General features: G+C 47.6%; 2 protein-coding genes across 3 annotated transcripts; one reads left to right on the forward strand and one right to left on the reverse strand.

The window, feature by feature from the left end:
- Positions 1-783: 783 nt before the first annotated feature.
- myadmb (myeloid associated differentiation marker b) lies at positions 784-10,021 on the forward strand. 2 transcript variants are annotated; one of them, XM_049011752.1, is made up of 4 exons: positions 784-914; positions 6,067-6,101; positions 6,720-6,902; positions 6,992-10,021. In XM_049011752.1, the coding sequence occupies exon 4, from the start codon at positions 7,018-7,020 to the stop codon at positions 7,900-7,902; it is 885 nt and encodes a 294-aa protein (XP_048867709.1). In that variant the 5' UTR covers positions 784-914; positions 6,067-6,101; positions 6,720-6,902; positions 6,992-7,017; the 3' UTR covers positions 7,903-10,021. The 2 variants fall into 2 exon arrangements, with proteins under 2 accessions (XP_048867709.1, XP_048867708.1); XM_049011751.1 differs by having other exon boundaries at positions 6,720-10,021.
- A 1,421-nt stretch (positions 10,022-11,442) lies between these two features.
- On the reverse strand, positions 11,443-24,194 carry nfatc4 (nuclear factor of activated T cells 4). Its single transcript, XM_049011558.1, has 13 exons — positions 22,869-24,194; positions 21,601-21,761; positions 18,791-19,300; positions 18,460-18,635; positions 17,220-17,382; positions 17,022-17,122; positions 16,611-16,712; positions 15,684-15,871; positions 15,443-15,583; positions 15,294-15,349; positions 14,206-14,332; positions 12,327-13,073; positions 11,443-11,800 (listed from the first exon to the last, which is right to left on the reverse strand). Exons 1-13 carry the CDS (start codon positions 23,026-23,028, stop codon positions 11,733-11,735), a joined length of 2,700 nt encoding a protein of 899 aa, XP_048867515.1. The 5' UTR covers positions 23,029-24,194; the 3' UTR covers positions 11,443-11,732.
- Between the last annotated feature and the right edge of the window lie 686 nt (positions 24,195-24,880).

Genomic DNA, 24,880 nt, shown 5'->3' on the forward strand with positions numbered 1-24,880 from the left:
ATTTAACATTTATATTTATATTTAACATTTATATTTACATTTATATTTAAGTTTTATATTTAACATTTATATTCATATTTACATTTAACATTTATATTTAACATTTACATTTAATATTTATATATAGACAAGCCATTTATATTTACATATGATGAACAATTTTGAACATAATTTACACAGCAAAAAAAAAACTGATGATCCACAACACCATTGACTTCTAGCTAAATGTCAGAAAATTGCACTAAATGTTGAAAAAGTGGCAAGTACAAAAATGTTTGCTATCTTTACAAACAGCGCCCCATAGATATTATTGTCATGGAAACGAGGCATTTTCCCGTTTAGTCATTTTATAACAGTCACAGTTTTTCGTCATAATACACATGGGAAAAACTTCACCCTTTTTATGACTGTTCCATATAACATAACCTCAAATTAGCTCTAAGTGACAGTGGAACTAACTTCTGCATTGAATGTGAATTTTTTATTATTATTATTATTTTAACTTTCGATACATGATTAATAAAGGCATTTTGCTGTTTAATGAAAGATAGGACCGTTATCTGAAAACACTTTATCTTTATCAACTAGTGGTTAACTTAATAGCACAGTAAGGAAAGGGTCTGTTTAAAATACGTAAGAAAAAAAAGATGAATTTAAACATTAATTCATTGTGCCATTGAGACTGAGATTTCATAGCAGTAGGAAGAGGTAATTGTGAGGAATGAAAAATGTGGAAGCTGAGGCGCGCTGACAGAGTTGAGCACCTAATTTGGCATGGGCGGGGTACTTGAGACTTTGCCTTTCTCGCCCCTTTTTAAAGGCAAACCTAAGAGAAACGGAGGCAGCTGCCGAATCGCTCCACAGCCCTTGGCCGGGATCCGGAGAAGAAGACATACAAGGCCATTTTGGGAGACGTGAGTTTTGTTACCAGTTAGATCTGTATTTCTGTAACTTTATTGGTATGAATAACTGAATAAGCTTACAGACTTCAGTAGGTACTTTATTATAAGCACCAAGGAGGGGACGTGATGCACTTTCTTGTCCTAATTGTTATAATAATAACCAGATCAAACATTTTGGACTCTTTAAATCATTAACGTGCTATGAATTTCGATTTACTACGTCGGCGACTTAGTAAAGCTCACAAGTTTCCAGTTAAGAACATCTGAAAAGAATGCTTTTTTTCCCAATTATCTTTAGTAAGGCAGCTATTCAGTACACTGTGTGTGTATATCGAGTTTCTCCGCCAGTCCCAGCGGCTAATCGAGGGCTGTGGACTCTCCCGAATGTCTGGGCGAGGCTCGCTCTCGCTCGCACCGGTGCCTCGCATGATATAATCCATAATGCTGTTGTCCCTTTTCCCCTGTGAGGTGGGGATAAAGACTAAAACAAAAACAACTAAAAACAGAAAGTTACAAATGTAATGTCTACAAATGATCAATTATATACATAATAATAATAATAATAATAATAATAATAATAATAATAATAAAATAATAATAATAATAATCCTAACAAAAACAATAAGGTTCCATAGCACTTCGTGCTTTGGACCCTTAATTATTATTGTTGTTGTTGTTGTTATCCCAGTATTTAGTGTTAAAAAAGTTAAATGACATTGTCTTAGATCTACATCGCATACGGATGTATGAGAAGCGTTTCCAGCGAAGCCAAACCGTTACCTTACTGTCAAACCCGCTCTTGCTTCCTCTCTGCACGGAGTAATTGAGCTGGAATATGCATATGAAACTTGAATTCAGCGTTGGACTCTTACTACTTTTTTCCCCCGCGCAGTTAGCTTAAAAGATGACTGAGCATTAAAAGAAATATTGGCGGGTTAGATTTTTTTTTGTATAAGTATCAGGGATCTGATCTGCAGTGTGTGACTATAGCTAGTGGTGCAGGATGCAGGATGCTGCAGACGGGTGAATCCTCCGACTGCTGCTTGGTGTTTGGACTGCCTTATTTACTTCCTGTTGTTGGTTGCTGTGACTACCAGAGACACGACCGAGTAACGGAGCGATGCTAGTGCGCACAATGGCTTTTTTTTTCGCCCCGGCAAAAGTTCACATGAAGTGCATAGCCGCCTATTTAGCATATAGGCTTTTTATGTGCTGTGTTCCTATCTCGACGCTATGTGCTCTTAGATCCAGGAATCCCTAAACTGAGGAGACATTTCACTTAGGGGATAAAACATCAGGACGACTGGGATAGTCTTCACTAAAGACTGTAGAATTTTCTGGGTGTTTTAGTGTGAAACCACTTGTTAGACTAGGAGGGCTTCCACTTGGCCACTTCTCCTTAAAAGCATGGCTGCATGTGTGTTGGGTCACGCCCCACGTTAGACTGCATTTCTTCGCTGTAAATGTCAGGGTTGTCTTCTGGGGGTTAGGGTGGGTTTGCGCGGCGCTGAGCGACAGAACGACCAACTGCCGCTTCACGCGCACAGTGACTCGTTTCAGGCCGTGCTGTGGCCCCGGCTGGGTGTGGCTTCCGGACCACGAGCGCCATGTGAGAATGGCGTCTGTTACGATAGGACAGGTCGCAGAAAGTCTGATCCGAATTTTCAAATCATTGTTTTTATTACGCGCTTACTTCGCCGAAGACAGACTTGTCGAATACTGTCATGGAATAAAGTACCTTCTTTGCTAATGCCCTCCGCTCGACCCACACACACTTACTGCCAGGTCCACTCTTCCTCATTTTCCCTCTCCCCTTCCTTATTCGGCTCTCTCTCTTAAGCCATGCATCCTCCCTGAGTTAAACTGACAGGACGCATCTCGTGTCCCAAGCTAGACAAATGATGGCTTTTCCCTAATCTCGTTTGGGCTAAAATTTCATTACGAGTTGAATATCACAGTACAGCATGTGATCTCATTACACAAAAATACAGGCAGCGAATAGCCCTGGCCTGATCCAGAAGCTACGGAAAGCGGCAGAACTGCCCTAGCCGTGCGTATGGGCGCGTCTGTGTGCCCCTCTTGTTTGGGATGTAGTGGCCAGCATACCAGTTAAGGGGCTGTTGTAACATCCTGCATTGTCTCAGCCCCCCCTCCACCATAAATCTCTCCAGAAGGAAATTCCAGTCTAACTTTTCTTTCTGCAAAGCGGCATGCAACCCGCTACATGTAAATCCAGTTCCTTCCGGTTGAGTAACCGCGGTACGTAGGTGTGATATTCTCAGCTTGTGCCTAACGGGCCACTGCAGCAATAACTGCAAACCTAGTCAGGCCAAAACACGTCGAGCTGCTCTTTACTCGGTTAGCACTGTGTATGAAGAGGAATTCCTTTGCAGTGTTAAGGAAAGCAAATCACAGAGCTCGACATATGGGAGAAGTCGTCTTCAGATTCCATTTGGGGGCTGGCCATGTCTGTTGGTGATTTATATATAAAAATAGGTGTGTCTAACAGCTAAAATTACAGATTAACACGTTTCATACACATTATTGGAGGTGATTCTGTCTGCCATTGCTTGAAACGGACTAACCCCCCCCCCCCCCCCCCCCCCCCCAGGCACTGCCCTCATGCCTTAAATGAGCGGTTCTGCGTGAGCTCTGTCTAGCTGCTCATGGCTGAATGTGGGGCAGTGCAGCCATCATGGCGGTTTCGCTGTATTTGGACTTTCTACAAATCAGGAATTCCTACTGTCCTGACATGAGACGGCTGTAAAAAAAGGGCCGCAAGATGTTGGGGGTGGGGTGGGTGGGCGTGGGGGGGGATGGGGGGCGTATGAGGAACTTTGGCACCTTTTACTAGGATTTCATTTCACATCTGGAACACTTCAGCGGCAGGGGAAAATGTGACAGGACAGTGAGGGAAGGGTGGAAAAGTGAGAGAGCGAGAGGGAGGGAGAGAAAGAGGGAGGGAGAGAGAGGGAGTAGACAGTCTGAGGTGGAGGGACTGGGATGCCAGCAAGAGGAAAATGCACGTAAGAGGCAACGGCAAGGGATTTCGGTCCAGTTAAAGCACAAACTGCAGCTCCACTGGACTGCTCCCCTCGTTACATTTAGTTATCGGTCCAGTTAAAGCACAAACTGCACCTCCACTGGACTGCTCCCCTCGTTACATTTAGTTATCGGTCCAGTTAAAGCACAAACTGCAGCTCCACTGGACTGCTCCCCTCGTTACATTTAGTTATCGGTCCAGTTAAAGCACAAACTGCAGCTCCACTGGACTGCTCCCCTCGTTACATTTAGTTATCGGTCCAGTTAAAGCACAAACTGCAGCTCCACTGGACTGCTCCCCTCGTTACATTTAGTTATCGGTCCAGTTAAAGCACAAACTGCACCTCCACTGGACTGCTCCCCTCGTTACATTTAGTTATCGGTCCAGTTAAAGCACAAACTGCAGCTCCACTGGACTGCTCCCCTCGTTACATTTAGTTATCGGTCCAGTTAAAGCACAAACTGCAGCTCCACTGGACTGCTCCCCTCGTTACATTTAGTTATCGGTCCAGTTAAAGCACAAACTGCACCTCCACTGGACTGCTCCCCTCGTTACATTTAGTTATCGGTCCAGTTAAAGCACAAACTGCAGCTCCACTGGACTGTTCCCCTCGTTACATTTAGTTCTCTCTCCAAATCTAAGTACTGGATGTAGGTTGTTGCTGCCCTGGCTCCATCCCCCTCCCCACATACGTGATTGATGATGGTGGGTGTAATCGGCGGAGTCTTTGTGTCCGCACTCGCGTCAGCTGGGAAGCCCCTCTCTGTATGGGGGGGGGGCATGACTCACCCCTCAGCTATTCCTCGCCGTTGCTGTTTAGAGTACGAGTCTCTCCGAGAGTCTGGGAGAGGTCAACCCTCCTCTTTAAGTTCATCCCTAGAACCCCCCCTGCAACACACACACACACACACACACACACACACACACACACACACACACACACACACGTTTTGGTAATTCATTTACATTTGTTACATGCAGAGAAAACAGGATGGTGGAATATGGTAACTGGGGTACTGAGGTAATGAGTATGTGCAGATTTTTGGTAATAAACCCATAAGCTTCTAATGGGATCAGGAGGCACCAGAGTCACGCTGCCCCCTGCAGGCAGCCTCTCGGCGGGAGAAATTCCCATGTTGGTCATATTTGGAAAATTACTAAATAATGGGGGGGTTGTTTTTTTTTCCTTATTGGAAGGATGTGCAGGTGCAGCTGCTTCTGTCCAGTTCATTAGGGTGGATGGGGGCGCATGCTGACCTTCCGGAGTGCTTCAGGAAGTCGGCTTTTCATTAGGAAGTCCAGCGGGGGCAGAGCTGGGGTGTGTGGGTAGGGCTGCAGGAAACACTCCACCCCCCAGTGCAGATCACCTGATCCCAGTCCCGTTACGATACGTCTCCATGTTTTTTTTTCCCTCAGTCCAGTGGGGCTCTGCGCCTTTTTCCCAAGTGGGGGTTTCAGGAGCAGTTATTTGGGCGGCACTTTTGTGCCAAAACTCCAAAGAGAAGAAAAGCTCCTTATGCCGCATAACTGAATTATTATTTTGTTAGAAAGCGATATTAGAGGGGCTGGAAATCACTCCCAGGCCCCCCCCCCCCCCGTCATGTCGCACCCGCTGCCTTTTACTGACACATAGTTATGCTCTGAGTGAAGCCCCCCACCTCTCTGCACTGTGGCCAAATGGCCGCCCCATTTAAGAAACATGCGTAAAGCGCTCCGTAAGGGTCAAGTGGGCAGTGGGCCAGCAGTTTGGCCGCACACTGGAAAAGGAGGAATAGATGGCGCCCCCCCCTTATGGGGTGGTACAGCCTTCCAGCATGGTAGGGCACTTGAGTAGAAGTAGTACCATTTCTCAATCTGGGGGAAAAATCAGAAGGAAAACTCCATCGCCTACCCTGTAACTCGATTAGCGATAAGTGAAGTGGCTGTATAGATAGAACTTGATTTAATAAAGAATGCGCCATTACTGATTCCCCCTTTGCCCAGTTTCCTGTGCCCAAAAACTCATTCTCATACATTATACTTTAAGATAATATGTTATGCCGATTAGCATCAAACCTGTCAGGATTAAATGATGCTAAATATATGAATAATAATTGCTGCATTATTTTTTCTTTCTTTCAGCTCGTGTTGAGTTCAAATTCGCTGAAGACTTAAAGGTAAAGCAGATGTTTGCATAAATATTCATTTGTGCTATTTTTACATTTCTATAGGGTTGTTTCATCGCACTTCTGACTGTGAAACTTGTATCTGAGGCCTGGTTTCCTGCTTGGTTTTGCGGGTTGGGGGTTTTTCTGTAGCTGGAAATGCCTTTAACTTGAGATTTATTTTACATGGTTTCCTCACTGCTGCCCCCAAGTGGCACAACAGCAGAACTGATATGAAATTACTGTCTGTCTATTGGGCCCCAATTCTTAGTTGGTGGGTGCAATGGTGACTCAGTGTGTATTGCTATTCTGTCACACTTCCTGGGCGGGGAGTTCAAACTTCTGCTCTGTCACTGTGGGTTTTGCATATCGCCCTTGTGCTATATGGGTTTCCCTCTGTTGTCCAAAGATATGCTGGTGTGTGTGTGTGTGTGTGCATGTGTGTGTGTGTACCCTGCAATCCCAGCTTTGTGCCCTGACAAGAACAAACCATATAAATATGGATGGTGGTATTAATACTCTAATAATTAAAATCTGAGCTATGAATTTTTTAACACTTCTCAACAGATGTATTTTCTCTGTTAATCTGTAACTGTGAGCTTTTTCAAGACTGAATCCACCTCATTCTAGAGCTTCGCCGGATAAAGAATCTTCACGTGACATTCGGCGAACCGATACTGCAAGTCAGTGCTGGAGCAGGAATACGGAGACGGTACCTCTGGAACTCCTCAAGTGCTTCAGCAAAGTCTGGATCCTCCTGAACTGCAAATCTGACCCTCTGTGGTTGTCACCTGTATTTCCTTGGTGCCCCCGGTCGGTCATCGAAGTCTGATTTGTTCCTTCAGTCTCGCTGTATCCCAGTCTGTCCTGTTGCCTATAGCTACCTGTTGTTTTCACCTTAGCCTGCAGTCTTAGACTCCGTCGCAGCATGCCGCTGGTCGTGGTCCGCTCGTCCCCGCTGCTGTGGGTGCGCCTGGCCGCCCTGATCTTCTCCTGCGTGGCCTTCAGCGTGGCTGTTCATGGCGCGGGGCTGTATTCCAGGACGGCCGACTGGTGCATCTTCTGCTGGAGCTTCAGCTTCGCCGGCACGCTGCTGGTGCTGCTGGTGGAGCTGTTCGGCCTGCAGACCCGTGCGCCCGTCTCCTGGAAGAACTTCCCCATCACGTTCGCGTGCTACGCCTCGCTGCTGTGTCTCTCTGCCTCCGTCATCTTCCCGCTCTACTTCCTGAAGGGCTACCACCGGGACAGGAAGGAGTACGACTTCCGCGTGGTGTCCACCGTCTTCTCCTGCCTGGCCACCGTGACCTACATCAGCGAGGTCAGCATCAGCAAGGCGCGGCCCGGCGAGGTGGCGGGCTACATGGCCACTGCTCCCGGGCTGCTCAAGGTGTGCGAGACCTTTGTGGCCTGCGTCATCTTCGTGTTCATCAGCGACCCGATCTCCTACGATCAGCACCCAGCCCTGCAGTGGTGCCTGGCTGTCTACTGCATCTGCTTCATCCTGTCGGCAGCCATTATCGTGCTGTGCGTCGGCGAGTGCACCGGTTGCCTGCCGTTCCCCTTTGCCCGCTTCCTGTCTGCCTACGCCATGCTTGCCGTGCTCATGTACCTGTCCGCCACCTTAATCTGGCCCATCTTCAAGTTCGACAAGAACCACGGTGGCACAACGCACCGCCCGTCCCAGTGCGGCTCCCAGCCGGGATTCTGCTCCTTCGACAAGTTGGTGGCCGTGGCTGTGCTCACCGCCCTCAACTTCATCCTCTACCTGGCCGACCTGATCTACTCCGCCCGCCTGGTCTTTGTCACTGTGTAGGCACAGGTGGAAGGGGGGCTCTCAGCTGTTCAGGAGGGGGCAGATGTGCAGAGTTAGAATGGCAGTGTACGTAGGAGAGTATAAGCTGTTTCAATATGCTGGCTTTAGCTTTAAACTTCCCAGGTTCCTCAAAATAGTTGCCTTTTGCCTTACAGACATCACAGCATATAAATCACCTTAGATATGTAAGCATTTTTAATTGATTATACTTTAGTTATTTGTTATTACTGTTAGCAAAATGTCACTGTGTCCCTGGAAGAAATCCTTGTTAGTGCTGTTTTATCACAGAACTTTTTTATATATTGTTTTTTAACAACCGTGGGCTATAAAATGTTAAATCCTGAGTTCTCAAGAGTTGTAATGCATTTTATATTTAAAAAAAAGGTCACTCAGAAAAGGCCCTAGTCTTCTGTGATAGTTTAAGTGTTCACATTTACAGTAAATACTGTATTTACTATAGTACATGAACTTGACTAATGCATTTATGAGGTCGTGCGATTGCTTATTCTCCTTATTTGTTAAATAACCCGTTTTTAAGCGTTTGAGAGTGAAGTTATGAATTTAAATCACGTTCTTTAACATCTGTTCATCTTGATGCATGTTTGTCTTGATCACCGCCACCCAAACATCACAGCCCGCTACCCTGGGGCGCTGCGGAGTCCTTAGATTATACAATTATATACGGGGTAATGTATATATATTAGTTTTAAAACACCAATGCTGATCTTACTTTGTATGAGATATGGTCCTGGTCATCTTTACCGTTTCCCATTCAAGTTTTAACCATGCATGGTAAACGAGGTGGACTTGCCGTGTTCTGTTTATTATTGTACAATGAACCTAAAATAGCAACAGCTAGAGGCTGTAAAGGGAGAACAGATCACAAGACTTAAGCTACAATTTCAGAAATAATTTTATTCAATATAATTCATGCAGCGACCCATCGGGTCGGGTCTGGGTTCAAAGGGTTCGGCCCCGCTATCTCCCCGCAGCAAACCACCCGTTCCAAGAGTGTGTTAACACACGTTACCACACAGTAAATCCCGCACCACACAACATCCCTATTAGGGCACGGCACACCAATAGCACTGCAATTAACAGTAATCCCCGCACAGGCAAGCGTTACGGGACCGGAACCGCCTCTCAAGTCCCGCCCCGACCACCAGCGGCTACGCTGCTTATTTAAAACGCCGATTAAAATGTAGCGCCCCCCCCCCCAAGGATCAAAACAGGGAGCGTTCACACAGGTCCGTAATCTAGAGCGCCACACGGAAAGGGAATACCCCCCACCGCTCTGTCACTATGAGGATGCAGCTACTCACGTCTATCGAACACCACGGACTAAGCAGTGGTCATGCACTCCTACCCCTACTCCTCCCACACCGGAACCTGTCCCTGCAGCCCATTATCTGGCTTCCCCGCCGGCAGCCCTAAGCGGCGCTTAACAGAAGGTCTCCCCCCCCCCCCCCCCCGAGCTCGGCTCTCACTCCCTCTCTTAACCCCATCCTTCACATACCTTCTACGCCCATCCCTCAACGCCCCACACACGCACCATCATTACAACTGTAACTTTGTGTGTTTTCCCAGAAGTATGAGCACGGTCATTTTTCGCCATTGAAATTCCTCACCAGCTCAGCTGTTAATTTTTCAAAGGTTAAAAACTTTAGAGAAATGGTTTTATTCCCCAATGTATTCGGTGAAAAAAAAACCCTGTTTGCGATTTTACTGCTTAATTTTTATATGTCAGGAAAAGGTATCAGCCGTTAGATGTTAAGATGTATGTGCTGACATTGTATTTAATTTTTTTTTATGGGATCATGGTGGCAGCTAGCAGCGCAAATGACTTTTCATCCATTTGAAGGACCCTTGAAGTAAAACCGTGTCCCAATGAAGGAGTTGTTGGCATTGGAAAACCTTGAACAGAGTGCTGTAAATGTACCGGTGTTGCAAAACGAGGTGCCTAATGATATTTTTAAAAGCGATTTAAACAGAGAAACGTCGCCTCAGTTCGCTTCTGTCGATGTTTACGGCAGTACCAATAACCAGTGCATTCCGTGTACTTCACGCCAGTGTTAATGTTGCAAGTCATTGTTAAATAAAGGCCACACAAGGAGAAATATTTACGACTCTTTTTCTACTGTCTAAGATATTACATCACTTTACAATGTGTTCATTTCAATGTTTAGATGTATTACGTAAAATGCATTGTTATATTGTCCTCTCCGAATTTTTGGAAATGAGATTAAGAAATTCGGGGATAAAATTTGAGTAACGGTACAGAAAAAGTGAGAGAGGAGGGTGGATTTTTTTGGAAAAGATATTTTAGGAAATTTTTGTTCATATAGCAAAACAGGACATACGTGGACATATGTACGCCTTTGTGAACACAGAGGGAAGAATTCCCACACTCAGCTAGCCAACCTCCCCGTGGCCCTGAGGAGCACATGACTGCCAGCCAAAGCTGACTCATTCATTTCGGAATCGAGAAGCTGAGCACTAGACGCCAGGATGGTTAAGCAACAAGCGCTCACGCAGTAGATGGAGATACACAGATGTCACATGCAGAAGGTCAAGAATCAAACCATTTGTCACCGGGTATTTGTAAAGGTACTCTTGCTTTCCTGTTAAAATCACAATCACTTAAAAGAGTCATGTGATATGAGCATCCTGAGATGGATGGTATTGGAAATCTATGGGACTGAATAACTTCAGGAGGACGGGAACAGTGCAATGAAGAACAGTGAAAATAGAACAGTGTTTTCCAGTCTGGGCTTTAGCTAGTCCATGGTTCTGCTCCCTGCCAGAGTTATATTTTTGCTCCCTCCAAGCTCCCTGCCAGACAGTCCACATTTTTGCTTCCTGTCAGACAGTCCACATTTTTGCTCCCTCCCAGACAGTCCACATTTTTGCTCCCTCCGAGCTCCCTGCCAGACAGTCCACATTTTTGCACCCTCTGAGCTCCCTCCCAGACAGTCCACATTTTTGCTCCCTCCCAGACAGTCCATATTTAAGTCTGATCTAAAAGAGCAGCAGAGGATGATACAAGGGAAATCCTCATGAACATAATGTGACGGGCTTTGGGATGAAAGCTGTTACTCACATTGAGTGTTGACTAAAACCAAAGACAGCTGTGGACAGAAGTCTTAGCAGGAAAAACTCTTCCTGTCTATTTAAAGTAAGACACACGATTGTAATCAAGACCAGGATCCCTTTTTTGGTGCATTCTCAACAATGGCCTGAACTAACATCAGAAGCCAATAGTAACTGACTCTTTACAGCTCTGACCACAGGTCACTGGAGGCAGGTCAGGATGGCACACAGCAGCTTGGGCTGAACATCTCAACTACAGAAGCAGTAAAACGTTTAAAGGGCTTCCTGGGGGGGGGGGCTGCTTTCTAGACACCATAAAAGTCCCAGCTGCTATGTGATGCAAGCCACATAAACACAAACCAGTACAGACACTGCGATTTCCGGTGACCAAGACCAGAATAATCATGTGGAAGATGGATGGTGGATGGATGGAGGATGGACAGAGACAAATGCTTTTTCACTTTTTATTTGAAAACAGATAAAAACTTAGGTATAATATATAAAGAATATCTATACAAATAATTACAGTTGTGCTCACTGCAATAGATTCCGCATAATAGGATGTTAGTTTACACTATAGGAGCACTGAGTAACTTCAATCCCTCGCTTGGTTTACGGCTGTATTTTTTACAATATTGCCTTATGTATGCAATATACTTTAAAGCCTGTGATACGGAAATTTGTACTGATGTTTTCAATAAAAAAAAACTTTTTTTAAAAATAATGAAAATAAGGAGTGTTCATTCTGGGCCTCCGTCCACGTGCGGAGGGGAGAACGAGCTGATGTCCTCGCCGATGAATTCATTCACTGCGGAGAGACAAACGTTACTCTGTCTTCTGGTCCATATAATACATGCACCGGGGAATATTCAGCTTCAGACGTGCAAGATCAGAATATATATGCTTGATAACCCTGTGCAAAAGTCTCAGGCAGTCCAAGAAAATATTTGAAGCTACTTATCTGCATAGCAAGTGTATTTACTTAGAAAAAAAAAACATGATTTGCATATGATTTAATGTTAAAGTAAGAGTAACACAATAAAAACTAAAGATTTTTTTCTGATCTGCAAAGTTGCTGGTATCTTGCTGAATGGCAAGAAGAACACCGCTTCAGTTCCCAAACATCTCCGCAGAGGCATCTCAGCCTTGCACGGTTGCTGCAAATACTGGGACGACTCTCTGAGAGGCTATGCAATGGCTACGCTGATGTACATAATATCAGACAGAACTGACAGGCATGATAGAATAGTTTTACACTGATATGAAGATCATTTAAATATCTTTTTCTCTGTCTGCTTAAGACTTTTGCACAGTACTGTGCATAAACAACATACCTTCCTCCAGAGTAATAGGGTGGATAGATGGGCCTGCAAAATCCACGGGACTTTCCTGTATTTTCATCCCAGCCTGAGTCCCTGAATGCGGGGTCGCCCTTTCCCCGGGGCCCTGGCCCGGTGGCTCCCAGCTCTCAAACTGGGGGTAGGCTGGAGGGTAAAATTCTTGGTAGGGGGTGGGATTGGGGGGAGGCGATGGGCACATCTCTTGGGGGTAGGAGTATTGGGGGTAGGGGGAGTGTGTGAGGGGGGGCAGGGGCGAGGTAGAGAGGGGGCTGCTGGTGGGGAAGGGGCTGAGGGAGGAGGAATGCGATGGAGAGGGGGAAGAGGAGAGATATGGGGAGTCCAGCCAGGGGGAGGCCGAGGGAGAGGGAGGGTGTTGGTTTCGGGGGTATAATGGGGGAAGCAGCTCTGTGAAGCCCAGCTCTAAGGTCTCAAAGCTGGGGTTCCTCTCTGATAAGCCACCCCTGCCCCCCAGACCCTCCTCTACCACCTCTGTCTTGGGGCAATACTCCTCCTGATAACCCTGTTGGGGGTATACAGGGGGGTAGTCAGTGGGGTACGGCGGGAGCGGGAATGACTGCGTCCCTGCCCCCAGCCCCCTCTCCTCTGATGAGTCACCCCTAAGTCTCAAGGTGTCCCCGTCGGCCTCCCTGCCCCTGCCCACCGCAGGCAACGGCGCCCCCACCAAGGGCAAAACGGTACTGCAATGTTGAGTCAGCAAGGAGTCCTCTTCCTTAAACATGACTGGGCAAAAGAAGGGAAGAGATGCGAGGGAAACAGTCATTTCGGTTTGGAACAATCGACCAAGGGATTATTTTGTGGAAAACTAAGCTGTGACTCTTTAAAACATATTATTAAGTCAGGTGGGGACAGAGCATATAGAGACAGAATGGATGGGAACATAGCAGACAGATACAAAGCAGATAGGGACAAAATGGGCAGAGACAGAGCAGATGGGGACAGAGCAGATGGGGACAAAATGGGCAGAGACAGAGCAGATGGGGACAGAGCAGATGGGGACAGAGCAGATGGGGACAGAGCAGATGGGGACAAAATGGGCAGAGACAGAGCAGATGGGGACAGAGTGGGTGGGGACAAAATGGGCAGAGACAGAGCAGATGGGGACAGAGCAGATGGGGACAGAGTGGGCAGAGACAGAGCAGATGGGGACAGAGTGGGCAGAGACAGAGCAGATGGGGACAGAGCAGATGGGGACAGAGCAGATGGGGACAGAGCAGATGGGGACAGAGCAGATGGGGACAGAGCAGATGGGGACAGAGTGGGCAGAGACAGAGCAGATGGGGACAGAGTGGGCAGAGACAGAGCAGATGGGGACAGAGCAGATGGGGACAAAATGGGCAGAGACAGAGCAGATGGGGACAGAGCAGATGGGGACAGAGTGGGCAGAGACAGAGCAGATGGGGACAGAGTGGGCAGAGACAGAGCAGATGGGGACAGAGCAGATGGGGACAGAGCAGATGGGGACAGAGTGGGCAGAGACAGAGTGGGCGGAGACAGAGCAGATGGGGACAGAGTGGGCAGAGACAGAGCAGATGGGGACAGAGCAGATGGGGACAGAGCAGATGGGGACAGAGTGGGCAGAGACAGAGCAGATGGGGACAGAGTGGGCGGAGACAGAGTGGGCGGAGACAGAGCAGATGGGGACAGAGTGGGCGGGGACAGAGTGGGCGGAGACAGAGCAGATGGGGACAGAGTGGGCGGAGACAGAGCAGATGGGGACAGAGTGGGCGGGGACAGAGTGGGCGGAGACAGAGCAGATGGGGACAGAGTGGGCGGAGACAGAGTGGGCGGGGACAGAGTGGGCGGAGACAGAGCAGATGGGGACAGAGTGGGTGGGGACAGAGCAGACAGTCACCTGGCAGATACTTGAAACACTGTGTGCTGCTCCTCTTCCTCTTCCCATTGGACACATAGAGACAGACGGACACTGGATGGTTCAGAGAGGGGTTGGCATAGGGCGGGATTCTCACGCACAGGACGCACTGGGAGCAGCGTGGCATGGCAACACAAAGGCAGGTTGGTCAGCACAGATGCACAAGAACAGAACAGAATAAATATGTGCCTGTAGAGCAGCATACATACACACATTTACATATACACGCAGCAAAAATAACAACTTAGTCTCCATTATTACTCAAACAACAGCACCTTGGAACCCAAACTTAATTCGTTCCAGGAGGCTGGTCGAGTTGCGATTTGGTCGAGGTCCAAGTCGAATTTCCCCATAAGAAACAATGTAAATGAATTTTCCATTCCATTCCAGACCCCCCAATGAGTGTGTATTTAAGCTTATCCTCCTACCTAATTAATGATAAAAACCTTTAATTGTTAATTACTGACTACTGTCCTCTTTGGTTTGCTGCTGTTACTGTTCACTTTCTTAGGGGCCATGATTACTGCATCGCTAAATGTACTGTAGATTAACTAAAAAAAAAAAAAAAATCACATCGAATACAGGAACACAGTTTTCGCACGTTGAACTCGGTCGAGAGGCACCGCCATTGTGAGAGCAATTCATAGGCATCGGCTTCTTAGGTCTGCCTCCCTTTGTTTTGTCTCATTCTGAGTTTTCGGTCGAGCTGCGGTGAGACTTTTCTCGACCGACCAGTTTGAGGTCCGAATCGGTGGAGATGGACGTGTCTGGACCCATACAAGTTTTAGCAGGATTTCAATCGAGGTACAAGCCGAAAAAAAATTCGACAGACCTGTTCCACGTCCGAACAGATCGAGTTAAGAGGCGTTCGAGTTCCAAGGTTCTACTGTGCACACACTTAAACATTCATTAGACAGACAAGATCAACAATAGCTAGAAAAATAAGCAACATGGCCACTAGAGGGAGTAAAAGTACAGATTAAAAGCTTCTACATTTGAGCTTAACTAATGAGGTAAACATTGATATACTGTCCTTAAGAGGTCCTTATAGGGTATATTTTAGCAATTACCTCATTGCTTTTGTCCCGGTCGACTTGAGCCTCCTCTTCCCACTGTAGCTTGCCGTCTGATCATTAAATACAAATGAAATATGATGGTGAGGAGTGGAAGGTATTTTCCAGGAGACCAAACATCAACACTGCTCACTGCTCTTCTCTACCTGTGCCTCTCTCCATGAACAGCACCCTGGAGCTGGGCAGAAAGTTGACCCCACCCAAAAGAAGTTCCTCCCCTCCTTCCACAGAACAGGAGGACAGGCTGATGGATTCCACCACTGGTAATTCCTGAGCAGAGCGCTGGGCTGGAGGGAGCAGAGGCGACCTCTGTTAAAGGCTCTGAAGGCCAAACGAGTGATTGGCTAAAGACACGAGGGAAAAGCTTATGACTGGCTCCTGACTCACAGCACTCGATGGGCAGGGAGGCAACCTGCAAGGCGAGGATGCGACCGGGCGCGGTCAGGGCGGGGGCGAGGGGGATGTGGGTGCGGAAAACGAGGCGCACGCGCGTGTTCTTCCTGCCCACGTCGGTCTCGCCTTTCCGCAGCTCAATGTCGGAGTTTCTCAGCTTCAGGATCCCCGCACAGTCAATGCTGGCAGACAGGGAAACAGTCTGACATCCCCACATACTCACATAGACACAGAAAACACAGCAACAAAATCACTAGTCACTCTGAGGAGCACATGGATGCACAAAATTTACATCTTATTTTAGTGTGTAAGGGTGCTGGGCCTGTGATCGAAAAGTCGCCTGTTCGAAACCCAGGGTCGGCAGAGTGATGTCACTGTTCCCCCCCCCGATCGAGGTCCTTAAATGGAGAGGACACATTTCGTTGTTGTGCACTGTGGGGTGTCAACGATGACAATTACTTCACTTTCCGAATGCAGCGCATGTCGATAGGCAATATACCACCAAGCGAGAAGCGTAATTTATAAATATCCATCAAAACGTCAACAAAACAACTAGCAGACGCTGTTATCCAAAGTGATGCAGGTACTTGAGAAAGCATGGCCAGCCAGTTCCTGGAGCAGCTTGGGGGTTAACCCTTAAGTAACATAGCAGCGGGCAACTATTACCAAGCACCCGGGGAGCAGTGTGTGGGGGCGGTACTATACTGAGGGAACTTCAGTGGTACCTCGCTGGTTGGTGATTCAAACCAGGAACTAATTAGGCCACCACAGACTTCCCACGACAAAAATTCAGCTTTCGTTTGCCACAGGAAATGAGAACAAAACAGGGATCTGGTGTGTAAAGAGGCCTTGCAACGTAAGGGACAGTAGCGGAACAAGGTAAAGCGTCCGTCTGCCAGCCGGCATCTTCACTGCTCTCACAGGGCAGTCATGTTGTTCTCAGGGCTGAGCGGAATGTCCAGCAGCTTGGTCCCCGCCTGGATGCTCTCCTGGCTGGCGGTGCCTACCATCTTCCCCGTCACCCTGTGAGCACATGCCCGCCACTGGTTAGCCACACACACGCTGATAAGCCTACCCGAACAAAACGCTTGCTCACAAACACAGAAGGCACACACCTAAGTAAGGACCATCCCAAAGATCAGCTTCAATCCAGCTTTGATAGCTATCTTTTTGGAAACTAATCAGCGAACATTACAATTTAGGTTTCAGTGCGAGTTAGCAAACACGAGCTTATGTAAGCTAACGCAAACTACCCAGTGATTGTAAGCCCAGCGATTCTCCAGTAGGGGGCAGCCTGGTATACTACCTGTGAACTGAACTACATTAAAGTACCTGTGTATTTGGTAAAACGGATGTGGACGGATGGACCGGTCATCTGCCGTGCCAACAAACACCTGTAGCGAGAGGGGCTGTCTCTCCGAATGCCCTAACAGCTGAGACAGGAAGACATGCACACAATCAAATGTAACACTGTGACTGTAGTAGCTTAGACAGAGACATATGCGGAGGATGCGAGGACCCTTTCGCCACCTTGATGACAGGATGCCCAGCAGGCACCGCCTTCACTGCCCCCCGACTTCCCTCTGTCTCATAATGGGCCCGGTGATGTGGGCGGGGCTGTACTTCGATGCGCAACTCATATTGGTCGAACTGGGATGGCAGTGGCCAATCAAGAGGTGGAAGAGCGGTTGACCTGTAAAGGCAATCATGGGAAAAATGGGAAACGATGCAAAGAAAATCTTCAAAGGTTATATAATCCATTTAAAAATTTTATAGTTATTTACTGCTAAGTGACCCATGAACTACTAGATCTAGGAAACAGTACTATTAAAAACCGAAGACAATTGTAGGTGTGGGAAATTAAACAGTAAATTTGTTGACAAAAAGACAGTCTGACAGTGGGAGAATTATAGCATGGGAGCAGTACTACATATAAAACTAACAGGGAGTGGGGAGTCTGGACTGGGCTCTGGAGGTCCAGCCCGGCTCACATGTCGCACTCATAAGGCAGCCGTAAGTATTTCCAAGCAGGCAGACAGGCAGGCAGGCAGACATGCAGGCAGGCAGGCAGGCAGACAGGCAGGCAGGCAGGCAGGCAGGCAGGCAAGCAGGCAAGCAGGCAAGCAGGCAAGCAGGCAGACAGGCAGGCAGGCCTCCCCCGATTCCTCTCTTACGCTGCTACATGCACAAAAATTGTGCTAAAACTGCATTTCTCTAAAAATACCGTCCTTGTATTGTATTGAACTGCTGCTAATCATTTGCACACATATGCACATAAAATTACATTCCAGTATTGAAATATAATATTTCTCTGCTGTTGCAATACTTGCACATACCTCCTTAACTAATCGCACAATTTCCGCGTTAGCTTGAAGTTTGCATTCATACTTATAGTTATTAATATATGTTTATTCTCTGTGCCTATCTGTACTTTGTAAGAGCTGGATCCACGTCGGCTCCTCTCACTGAATACATGTATATAGCTGAGATGATAATAAAGCTCACTTTGATTTTACGCAGATGTACTCAGGACTAAGGGGTTCGATCTCCAGCAGGCTGCTGCTGTCACACGGCTGGCTGTGCCATGTGCAGTACGAGTTCCGACGATTCCAGACTGCAGCTTTGAAATCGATATTCTGCCTTTTCATCCAGACCAAGCACACAGGCCGTCCATCTTTGATGCATACCCCCCCGACTGTGTCCCGATTCTCTGGACCTCGTCCCCCACCTCCACTCTCTCCTCCATTAGCCCCTTCCCTCCTTCGCCTACCTGAACAGGGGACTATGCGCACTGGCTCTGGTCCTGCCCCAGCCCAGGGCAGGGGGTACTGACAGGTAGTCCATGCCCAGCGAGGACGCCTCCCTCCTGGGTTGCGGCGGCTCCAGGACTGGGCAAGGGGAGCCTGTCGGCAGGGCCTGCTCCGGATCCGCATCCCGAGACGAGACCTAAAGGGAGCAGCCACAAAACACAAACTCACAGCCGGAAGAGCACAGGGGCCCCCCATGGTCCCCATGAAGGCATCCACATGCACTGATCCACATACCCAAAGCACACACACATTACATTAAAAAGTGCCGTGAAAAGCCACAGGGCCACTAGCCTGCTCCAGCGAGGTCTTTCTGGTTTTCTGCGGAATGCTAATTTCCAGACTGCTGGGCGGGGCCTGGCTCTGGGGGGCGGGCTCAACACTCTCCGGTGGACAGGCGTATTCCTCTGAGTAGCTGCTCCTACGGGAAGTGCCGGGTGATGGCAGCGGGGAGTTCCAGCGCCTCTTGCCGCCGGGGGACGTCGGGCGGGACGAAGGGGACAGGCAGAAGTGGGTGGCGGCCTCAGCCAGTTCATCCTCCTCCACCAGGAGGGAGTCGCAGCTGGAGGCGGGGCTGAGCCAGCCCCGGGAGGAGGGGCTGGAGGCGGGGCTGGGGCTGAGGGACCCTGCCCCGGAGACGCCATCCCGGTAACAAAAGGGGTCCAGCAACGGTAGGTAAAGGCGCTCCCGGTCCCAGCCACCCCCACTGTCCCAGTAATTGCCCCCAGCCGGGGTAGAATCCTCCTCTGGGGAGATGGTGGTGATCTGGATGCTAGGGCATTCAAGTACCCTGGATCCAGAAACCTCAGAAGGGGGGAGAAGGAAAAAACAATTACAACCCTATTATAATTATAACCCCAGCAAGCCCCCCCCCCCCCCCCCATCTGTTGTTTTAAGTCCCTTTCAATGTTCCACAAGAAAAAGGAGCTAATTCCACTAACTGGGCAGATTTTAGTCAGTTATCAATAAAGGCACAATGCATCAAGGTATTTCTAATGAACTAAATTGGCTAATTATAATAATAAGCTAATTATCCTTCAACTGATAATGTACAAAGTACCTTAATTACGTTCCTGGCAATTCCAAAGTCTGTTTCAAAAATTATAGACACATTTTTTGTGCGCATTTTCTTTGGCAGTCGTTCGCTGGGAGTGCAAATGTAAACGCAATTTCAACGGAAAAACAAAAAAGGCCAAAACTAAACTGTTTCAGCTGGATTTTTTCTAATTTTATTTTTTGTTTCTCCCGAAACACTAAAAACAGATTCTGTGACAGACAGACGAATGCAATTATCAAAAAAGGATCTGTTCACAGCTGCCAGCTGACATGCTGATTAGTTCTCTCTGCCATGGGATTACATTTCGGACAGAGAATTTGCAGCTAAGAGAGAAAGGAGGCGAGATTTATTGCTATAAGTGTCTGCACAGGGCACTGAACTGCCTGTATTTAAATCGCTGTTTTACTGCTGGAACTTTAAACTGCGCTAACAGATTGGGAATAATCAGAGTATAAATTAATCAAGATTAATCTGAATGGCATTTGACCATTTCAGCCTAATTATCTTTCCTAACCCCAGACATTTTTTCCAGGTTTGCACAGATTTGGCAAATTTATACGCATGACTAATGAAGCCAGTAACGGCAGTGACACCTAGGGGGCGGAATCAGGCTCCTGAAGCAGAAACAGTCAGCTTTTAATAAGTGAGAAATTAAAGCCTGTAACTTTAAGAACGCAGCCGCAATTACAGATATTTTGACACCTCGTGTGACTAAGTAGCGGAGTCATTGTTGGGGTCACAGTTTGAGAATAAGAATGTGTTGAAACTACGGAGAATAAGCTAATCGCCATCAATCTGAAGAAAGCTAAATACACACGCATTTAAAGAGTGCGGTAAATGCCAATATAAATCTGAAGGAAAACTCACCGGATAGCACTGGCAAAAAGAATAATTACAGGCTTGACGTAACTTAAAAATAATAAAAGGCGGAATTCTTGTTAACCGTATTCCAAGCGAATCGCTATGCAGAGCAGCACCGGTCTCTCTGGCAAGGCCGCTAAGGCCTGTCTCGTTTGAAAAGGCCGCAGATCTGTAGCAACTCGCATTAAATTAGACATAAATCCCCCCCCCCCCTGTAAACAAACAAGAGAGCATCTGACCTTTACCCCCCCTCCCAATAAACCGAAACAATGCATTAAAACACGGGCGATAGCTGAAAGGGAATGGCAAATTCATATACGTTTAAAAAGAGCAATAAGTACCTAGAGGCGAGAAACTCAAATCAAGCTACAGAGAGAGAGAGAGCGAGAGAAGCGAGCAATAGCACTGGCTCCCGCATCCCCTGCCAGGACCCTGCAGCTTCCTGGAAGCCTGACAGTCCGCAGGATGACAAGGCAATGCCGAGGGACCCGCTACCCCTGACCAAAAACGGGCTGCCAGATTCCCATGGCTAACTTACGGCTGCGGCAGCCTGAAAGGACTTTGTTTACACAGTCACTGGGCCGGGGGAAGACCGCGTACGGCACTCAAGAGACCATCCGCCCTGCACAGGGGCGAGGCTCAATGTTTGGAAGCAAACAAAAGGTGGAGACACAGCAAGGGAGATAAGGTGAAACGTGCTGCGGTAGCAAGCTGGGGGCGCAAGTTTAAAGTTCAGTTTCACTGACCAGATCCCCCCCCCCCCAAAGTACTCTTTCTGCGGGAGACGTTTGTGAAGTTTCACCAAAACGCTGTTAAGTTCACAACACTTTTAATACAGTGGTGGCAATTGTTGTCACCTTTTGAAAACGGGACAAAGATATTGTTTTGCGAGGCTCTGTTTTGTTACCAAACAAAATGCTTCACTTATTTTTAATTTACAGTCCGGCTGCTTGTTAATTGGAGCAAAAGAGCCAGTTGTTAATGAGAATCACGGGATTTCACAACACCACAAAACAAAATTATAAATAAAAATGAAATTAGCTTTGCTTGTCTGCAATTCCTTTACTTCTTTTTGATTACTGTTGTTGTTGCATATTTTTCCCATAATTGAATGATGGTAGAGCCATAAAAATTAGACCAAGTGGAAACAGATACACATGCACACTGCCCCCTAGTGGATCCTTACTTGTATCGAGCGGGCTGGTAGGCTTTCATAGGTCCCACTGTACTCCTGCATCAGTGCCCTTCTGGGGGGCGGGGAGTGCATCCCGGCTCTTTGATTGGAAGGCAGCTGAATGGCAGGGATGTTGATTGGCTGCCCAGTGTTAGCGGCAGCAAGGCAGGCATCTTCGGTGAAGACAAAGCGGAAACATAATGAGTCAAAAAAGTCTTGTGACTGTCAAAGTTAACAGTGGTTGTACTAATGATGTCGCTGCTAGAAGCTGCGGGGGGTGGGGGCTCGGTCTGCTGGTGCAGCACAATCTTCACGGAGCTTAGGCCAGACCCATGAGGCACATCCTGACACTAAAGACCCCAGGGCTAAAGGCAAAGTCCATAAAAGGGCTTCTGTCCCGATGCTGGGTGAACGGTGTTAGGTGACTGCTTACACCAGTTTAACCATGAACAACAGGAACAGGCCCCATATGCCATTATTAATGAGACATAGAGCATCGATGAAGCACAACCTCCAGACCTCCCTGCCTCGAACTCGGCTGCTATAAGCCTGAGATGTGCAAAGGGTATTAAACGGCGCAGCCGAGGCAGTAATCAAGGCTGGTGTGGACAGGAAGGAGGACCTTGTATAGAGCAAGATGCTATGCTTGATCCTAGAAGACAATAAAGGTGGCGTTTTGGTTATGATGCTGCTGAAATATTACAGGCTGGGTAGCTGGAATGCAGCTTTTAAAGTGAGCCCCCCTCTATTGAAAAGTTATTTTTCGTTTGATAAGTATTACCAGAATGCAAAGGACAGTGTACAGCGACACGTGTAACAGTGGCGAAGACAGCTGTGATTCAAAGCGGCGACCGGCAGATTAAAAGAGAGAAACATGGCTAAGAAAAGTAAAGGGAGGGGGAAAGGAGGTAGGTGTGTATGTGTGTGTTCAGTAAACAGTGCTGGAAGTTCAGTCCAGATGGCAGCTGTTAGCTGCACTCACACGCACAGCTGATTAGAAACACATTGAGGTCCGCTCGCGCTCGGCACACACACGCGAGGCGATCCCGGGAACGCACGAGACGGGCTGCAGGGAGCGCGCCACGCCGCGCGCATATGCGCCACACATCCCCGCGCGCAGCACGCAACGCTGGGGGACACAACATCCGCCGCAAAGACAAACACCGCACGCACCAACGGCACGTCACGCAGAAGCAGACCGCCGCAAATACGCGCAGGCTTCACTTGCGCAGAATAAAAATAAAAAAGGCACAAGTAAGACTTTTATGGAATGTACTGACCGGCTGTGTTGGTCGGTTCGAGGTCTGTCCTCTCTCCAGGGCAGTGTTCTCTGTCTGCGGGTCGGTGCTCAGACTCTCCCCGTGCCTGGGGCATCGGGTCCTCCTCAAACACCAACTTGAACTCGAATTCCCCCTCCTCCCAGCCCGGCGCGGCCCCCATCCCAAAGAGAACCAGAGAAGATCCGGGAAGCGAAAATGATGGAGAGGAGTACTCGGACTCGCAGACAGCTCGAACTCCAACTTCTTCCACTGCTGTTGCGCGATCTCCAACTCCTCCCTTAGACCACTTTGCTCCAGATTGCCTACGGATATCTAATAATAAAGTCCAATAATTCTGGATGCCGAAATGCCTTCCTTAATCCATGCCAAATTTGCGCATATCCTTTGGAAGGCATGCAGAGGCTTATACCCAACACACGCAACAAGAAACTTTACGTAACTTTTTTGCTAAATTACTATGCTTAACTTGTCTGTCTGTTGACCAGTGACACCGAGACTTGAAATGCAGATCGTGGATAAGAGAGAAGAAACAGGTCCCATTAGATTAAAAAAATCATCCGTAATAAATTTTCCCAAGTCTGTAATTTGGCAAATTCAAATCGTAAAAGTATATTGTCTAACATCGGATCGGAGCGTCACAATTCAGCTTTCTATCATTTCTAAAACTCCCCTATCCCCACCTCTGTCCATCCCTCTTTTTTCCTTGCTGGAAAAAAAAAGTTTTCCTAAATTTGTTTCGTCTTTTGCCCTTAATTGCCTTTGGGCGGGTTTTCCCAAACAGTTACTCTTCCATGACAGGGCGGCGTGGCTGTCACTCACTTGGCAGAGATCCCCCCCCCAGTCCTCCTTCCCACGACCGGTTTGCGCTTCCCGACTTCTGATTGGCCAGTGAAAAAGATCTCTGTCTCTCTTAACGGTATTTTAAAACGCTCTAACTACTTTTGCCTAACATTGGGTGCCTTTTGTTTTGATTTTTTAATCTCAGAGGACAATAACTTCTTGCACCAAAACACCACGAACAAAATAATCGCCGTTAAAATTCTTAGCACGAACGCTTATTCATGATTTATTGCAAAACGACATGCCAGCGAAGTACTTTCACTAATATCTCTTAAAGCAAGATGGCTTTCCCCCCTGGTTAGTACTAGATTCCACCTACCGATACCCTTATTAAGGATCTTTTCCCTCATGTGCAACCCTAAATCAGTTCGGCAACTCTGTTATTCGGTGTCAGTGTTGCTTCTGTTCCAAAAGACCTCCACTGCAGCGAATTTAGCAGCTGCCCCCCAGACATGACGCTGTCTGCTTCCTGTGGACTCTGAGGTAGTTTTACTGCCCTTCTGTTCTTTCCGTGATATCCCGCCCCCTTGTATCCCCCCCACCTCCTCCCGCCCCCCTGTACCCCCACCCCACCTCCTTCCTCCCCCTTCCTCCCTGCCCTCCATCATTGCTCCTGAAAATATCTGGTTCTTATTATCTGGTATAGACTTAGACTACACTGTGCCCGAGACCATAGACAAAAATGCAGATAAATACACGCCCCCGGCTCCGTCCTGCTCTTTGCTTACTCTCTCCTACTTTCGCACTCAATCGGCCTCTGACTCCATCCTCTGTCTCACTCCTGCACGCAGTCCTGTCCCTTACATGGCCTCGTGCTTGCACTAGAATGTTCACCACAGTGCTGTCTGTAGGAGAGATGGGTACGTTTGAGTGGACTTGAGGCCCGGCTGCCACACACTCTCCACAGAGGTGATTTCCTTCTGTTTCTGTGACACCTCTGAGTCTAGTTAGACGCATATAAAATTCATACTGAACCTATTGCATAGTAGGTGCACATGGTCGAGGAAAACACTTTCTTTCCACAATGCAATTAATAATAATTACCAGTGTACACAGTATTCACAACTGCCACAAAATTATTATTGTAAAATATTGTGGAAAATATTGTGATTAAATGGTTATTGTACTGAAGACCCAGAAGATAGCGCAAGGCATCATGATGGTAAAGTATT

Source organism: Brienomyrus brachyistius, chromosome 4 (assembly GCF_023856365.1).
Source record: "Brienomyrus brachyistius isolate T26 chromosome 4, BBRACH_0.4, whole genome shotgun sequence".
In the NCBI taxonomy this organism is placed as follows: domain Eukaryota; kingdom Metazoa; phylum Chordata; class Actinopteri; order Osteoglossiformes; family Mormyridae; genus Brienomyrus; species Brienomyrus brachyistius.